Below are 5,586 nucleotides of genomic sequence, written 5' to 3' on the forward strand. Positions count from 1 at the left end.
CCGCCGCCCTGCTGACTCATCTGAGCATGCCGTCCGCAGCTGCCCACTCAAGCCCTGTCCCCTCCCTGGCCACCCTCTGCGCTGGCTCCTGCCGGCCCTGTGCTGCCACGACTGCCTACTTCACACCCTCAGCGCCCCTGTCGCCTGTGGCTGCGAGGCCCTCCCTGGTGGCCCACTGATCCCAGCTGCCGCCGAGGTCCCCGACTCCTGCAGCTGTGCGCCAGCCGCAGCCTCAGACTCCCTAACTCTTGCTCAAACCCTGCAGCCCCTCCCAGTGTCCCACCCCCAGGAAGCTCTCCCACCACCCGTGGGCCGGGCCTTCCCTTGTGTCCCCGCGCTACCTCCCACACCACACTGACCGCACGTACCGCGAGTGTCGGCTTTGTGCCCGACACCCTGAGGGCAGGGTCCGCGTGTGCTTTGCCCCCAAGCTCCCGCGGCCGCCGGACCTGGCACAGAGTCAACACCCAATAAACGTGTGTTGACTGCATGAACGAAAGGCCACCCAGCCCAGTGCTCTTGCCTCTGTGTGGAGCTGTTAGGGACACAGCACCACTGGGGCAGAGTCCCAGGCTCCAGGAGCTGGCTCTGAGAGCCTGGTGTGGGGCTCAGTGTCCTCGTGCAGTGGACACATGTACCCACCCCTGGCACCTTCTGACTGGCAGAGGGGGCTCAGGCACCCCAACTGGGAGAATGAAACCCTCCAGAGGGGCGAGGTGGAGGAGGCTGTCCCTTCCTCCCCAGCCGGGACCGAGGGCCATAAGCCCAGGCAGCCCCTTCCTCAGGGCTGGTCCTCCGGCTTTCGCCTTGGGCAAAGACAAACGGCCTTCCTGCTGCCTTCCAGATCCTCAGGGCCACGCCAGAGCCCCCGGGCCCACCAGGCATCCCCATCCTCTGATTGCTGGAGCCCTGCCCATCCCGAGAACAGCAGGCCCAATTCCCACACGGGTGCTGTCTTCTCTCCCTGTTTGGCCCCCATGCCGCCAGCTGCCCTCCTGGACCCCCTCTCTCCCTCTGCAACCCTTCTCTGAACCTCACCCAACCCCTGACCCATGCCCTCGGCCTCCTGCCACAGCGGGGTCTGGCTGCCACGAGCCTCGGAACCTCAGCACTGCTGGGGCGCAGCCAGACATTCCCCGAGGGTCAGCCCCTTCCAGGGCTCAGCAGAACACGTGCTCCCCAGCTTGGCAAATGCCCAGCCACAGGAGCCTGAGTCTTCGGGTCACTGATCTATGACCCTTCTGGGGTCTGCACCATCTCGCAGGTGCTGACCTCAGGTTCTGGCCACGGGAAGGCCACTGTGCAGTCAGGGTGCTGCGGACCTGGCTCTCCTCGGCACCCCAACTCGGGCGCTGGAGGAAAGATAATGAGCAGCAGGGCCTGGATCCCCACCTGGCCTCCCAAACCGGCCATCCATCGCCCCAGGCTTCGCACGGTCTTCAGCATCTTTACAGCTGGCTCCCAGCAAACCCGCAGTGCCCCAAGGAGCCGCGCGGCGGCGCCCGGGAGCAGAGCGCTCATCCACTGTGGAGCAGGCAGAGAGGGCGGGGCTTTCAGCACCCCCTGGGGACCGTGCCAGCCTCCTGTGGGCGAGGCTGGGGACAGGTTGCTAGCCCTGCGGGGGGGCACCGCGGAGCGGCGCCCCTCCCCTTGCCAGCCTCCTGTGGGCGAGGCTGGGGACAGGTTGCTAGCCCTGCGGGGGACCACCGAGGAGCGGCGAGCCCCTCCCTTCTCCCTTTGCATTATGGGCAGCAGTGGCCTGGGCCGAGCAGGTTGCTCACTGCACACCTGGCCACAGGCCGAAGCTCCCGAGTGCAGCCCTGGGTAGGTGCTGCCTGGAACCCCTTGGCCTTGCTCTTGGAGCAGGGGCTGTGGCTGGTGGCCCGGCTGGGCTTCACCAGACAGCGTGGTGGCAGAGGCCTCTGCCAAGCCATAGCCTCTGGCCTGGCCCAGAGGGGCTGGTAAGAAGCAAGCAGCTCCCTTTGGGTGGCCAAGGGGTTCCAGGGTAGTGCTGGGCAGGCACACAAGGCCCAGCTCCCCTCCTCACCCCTTGGATCAGCTCCCCTGCTGGTTCTGGCTTGGGGGTGCAGAGGGGATGACAGCAACTGTGGCCAGCCCCTCAATCCCTACTCTAACAGTGGGGGCCTGGGACCAGGACAGGGCCTCTGAGCAGAGACACTGCTGGGAGGGAATGGGGGGGGTGTCGGTGGCCCTGGTTTGTCTGCAGAGTGCCCGCTGGTGGCAGCCTAGGGTCAGCTGCCCTGGAGCTTGGGGTCCCTGTGCAAGGCCCCAGGGAGGGTCCTGCCCTGACCAGGGCAGAGGGGACCGCCTGAGCCTGAGTCAGGGAGGTCTCCTCACCAGCATGGCACAGATGGAAGAGGCTGCCCCAGGGACCCAGGACTCACCCACAGCAGTCCCCAGGGATCCCGAGTAGTTGGCCAGGCTGCCCAGGCTTCTTTGCTGACCAGGAGCCTGGGGGCCAGGAGGGCTGCCCAAGGTCACCCAGGTGGGGTCAGCTTGGGGTGCCTGGGCTGAGCCGGGGCCCCGGCTGTGGGAGGTCGTTTCCCAGGGCTGTGCAGGGGTGTGTGTGTGTGTGTGTGTGTGTGAACCTGTGTGGATGTCATGTATGTGACTCGTGTGTGAGTCTATGTGTGTCACGTGTTTGTCTGTCTGAGCCACCACTGCCTGTCTATGTTCCTGCAGGCTCAGGGTGACGGTGAGACCTGAGCCCGCTATGTACCCACAGCAGTAGGGGGCTTGGCAGGCACTGCCAAGGGCCAGGCCCCCAGAGCAGCATCCAACCCCCCACACCCCATGCCAGCCACCTAAGGCCACATGTCTGAGGCTGTGATGCCGTCCCATGTGACATCCATGTCCTTCAAGCCGTGGCCACCATGGGAGATGAGGCTCTGTACTTGCTGCTGCCTCCACTGTGCTGCAGGGGCCCTGAGAAGAGGCACTGGGTGCCTGGGCAGGAGAGGGCACAACAGATGGGGCTTCACCCTTCCCGGCCCACCTGGGCACCCCTTCCCATCACTGACCCTCAGGGGTCCCAACCCTGCCCTGCCCAGAGATCTCACCTCCCGGGGACCTAGCTCTTCCCCCACCTGTGCCACCTCCCAGGGGTCCTCTCTGGCCCCTGCCTTCCCCTCCCCACCCCAGTCCCCTCACAAGGCCAGGCTGTGTGCCCACCCAGGCCTTGCTGAAGTTGGTATCAGACACCATGAGCCGCGGGGCTGACAGCACAGGAACAGAGCAGGACAGCTTGTGGCACCAGGGCCATGCAGGTGTGTGCACACATCACACGCACAGGCTCAGCCAGGAGCACACGTCACATGTTATCACATACGTTCTTGCACTCACACCCCACAGGTAGCCCCTGCCATGCACCTGTGAGCACGCGCTCACACCCATGCCCTGCACACCCACACACACAGTGAGCCTGTTCCCTCTGCTGAGAACTCAGGAGCAGGGAGTAGAGCTCCTTTTCCTGTCACATGTTCCCACGATAAGGACAACAGGAAGCCCTTGGGGCCAGGGACAGGAAGAGGAAGCTAGCACTGGCCGGTCCCTTGGGGGGACATGGGGCAGACAGACACTGAAGGGTGGGATGTGGCACGCCCATGTTGCTCTGGGCCCTGGTGTGCACATTGTCACGGCTCATTCTTAATGAGAAACTAGGGCTGGGCTGGCTGGTCCTCGTCACCCAGCAGGGCTGGTGCAAACGGCCTCTGTCCCAGGTCCCCCTCGCCGGCTCCTTCCTGCCCTGCTCCTGCACCACCAGGCAGCATCAACTGCAGCGCCAGTCCCTCCCTGCAGCCCATGCTGGGGACACCACTGTCCCCGGGGGGACTGTGACGGCCCCCGACCCTTGGCCTCTCTGTTCCATGCCAGGCTCCTCTGCTGAATCAGCCCCTCCAGGGAGCCCCAAGCAGGACCGCGAGGAACAGACCCGAGACGGGGCTCACAGGCTCTGCCCAGGCTGGCGCCAGAGATGGTGCGGCCTGGGGACAGGGACTCTGGATTAGAACCCAGCAGGTGCTCATGAATGCTCCCCAGAGGTGGAAACAGTGACCAGGGGACCACAACGTCCACAGCCACACTGAGTTAGGCCAAGCCTAGGAGACATTGGACCCCAGCCCACACTTATCTGCTCCCTCACACACCAAGGAAGAGCAGCCTCCCTGTCCTGGTCCCACTCTCTGGGGAGACCGCTACCACTGCTCTGTCAGTTAAGCTTCAAGGAGGCCATGGCCCCGCCCCTCAAGACTCCTCCCACCTCTCTGATGAGACCCCGCCCACCTCACAGGTGAGGCTCCTCCCTCTGGGCTGGTGGGGGCGCTGGAGGCAGCTGGCTCTCTTCCTTGAGACTGGCTTCTGTCACCGAGGAGGGATCTCTGAGTGCCTCTGAGGATAAGGAGGAAGCAGGGGGTGTACAAGTGCAGAGGTGGGGCCGAGAATTCGACAGCCCCAGGGCCGCTCTGGCTTGGCTTGGCTTTTTTCTTTTTTCACTGAAAATAAAAACCTCAGGCGCTGGGGATTTAGCTCAGTGGTTCCACCACCTGCTTCTAAAGCACAAGGACTTTAGTTTGATCCCTAGTACCAAAACAAAAACAAAACTCAGTTTGGAGGGACCCAGGATGACCAACTGTCCTGGTTTGCCCTGGACCAGAGGGGTTCCCCGGATGCATGCAGGCAAATTCTGGGGAAACAGTCCCCAAAGCCATCAAACTCCATCTGTGTCCTCAACCATAGCTCCTCCACCTTGCAGCAAGGAAACTCGGACCCCAGCTCTTCCAGGAAGCCCCCAGATTTCTCAGAGAGCTCACCAGAAGCTGCCTCTCTCCCTGGTGTTGAAGCCACCTTTCTTCCTCTGCTCTGCCGCAGGCCTGGGCAGACCTCACCTTGAGCTGATGGCGCCTTGGGACTTGGACCCTTTGGGGCCCTGGAGTGAGGCTGGGCTGGCGCTCAACCGGCACACAAGTGCATTCTAAGTGCCTGCAGGGTGCGTCATCTTAGCCAGTGTTCCCCAGCAGCCCCAGTGCCAGGCTCAAAGTCTCTGGCTGCCTGAAGGTCCTTGCTCACCCTAGCTCACCCCTGACACCACGGAGCCCCCGCAGGTGTGCAGGACCGGAAGGTGCGCAGGACTGTCGCCAAAACCCCCAGGCAGGGCCCGCCTTCCTGTGCCTTGGAGACAGACAGCCTGGCTCCGTGTCCCCACCACACCCCTGGGGCCGGCTCCTGGGTGGTCACTGAACCCTGAGGAGACGCCAACAGACGCCGACTGATGTCCCAATGACCAGAGGAACGAGAAGTGGCACTCAGCATGGCGTCACCCCATCAACCCCCCCGCCCCAGTGCCCAGACGTGTCCCAGCTCAGGGGTGGAGCAGTCTCAGGAAGCAGCATTCCAGGACCCCGGGGCTGGGGTCCTGGGGACCAAGCACCCAGGGGTGCACTGGCTTCTCAGGCCACATTCCACACAGCCTAGGAGAGGCCCAGCAGGGAGGGCAGTCCCAGATTATCCACCAATCACCCGGGCTGTTGGCACAGGAACCTCTCTTATCTGCCCAGCCCAGGCAGGGGT

General features: G+C 63.9%; 1 protein-coding gene across 1 annotated transcript in view; it reads left to right on the forward strand.

The window, feature by feature from the left end:
* LOC104851863 (cholesterol 24-hydroxylase) overlaps nucleotides 1-1,828 on the forward strand; it is a 20,368-nt gene extending 18,540 nt beyond the window's left edge. Inside the window, exons 15-17 of the mRNA XM_010609232.1 lie at nucleotides 40-215; nucleotides 290-476; nucleotides 1,265-1,828. Of these exons, the coding sequence (XP_010607534.1) occupies nucleotides 40-215; nucleotides 290-476; nucleotides 1,265-1,828 (927 nt within the window). The remainder of the gene's footprint in view (nucleotides 1-39; nucleotides 216-289; nucleotides 477-1,264) is intronic.
* The last annotated feature ends 3,758 nt before the right edge of the window (nucleotides 1,829-5,586 follow it).

The sequence above is a fragment of the Fukomys damarensis genome, unplaced genomic scaffold (assembly GCF_012274545.1).
Source record: "Fukomys damarensis isolate Sample0158 unplaced genomic scaffold, DMR_v1.0_HiC HiC_scaffold_21, whole genome shotgun sequence".
Lineage (NCBI taxonomy): Eukaryota > Metazoa > Chordata > Mammalia > Rodentia > Bathyergidae > Fukomys > Fukomys damarensis.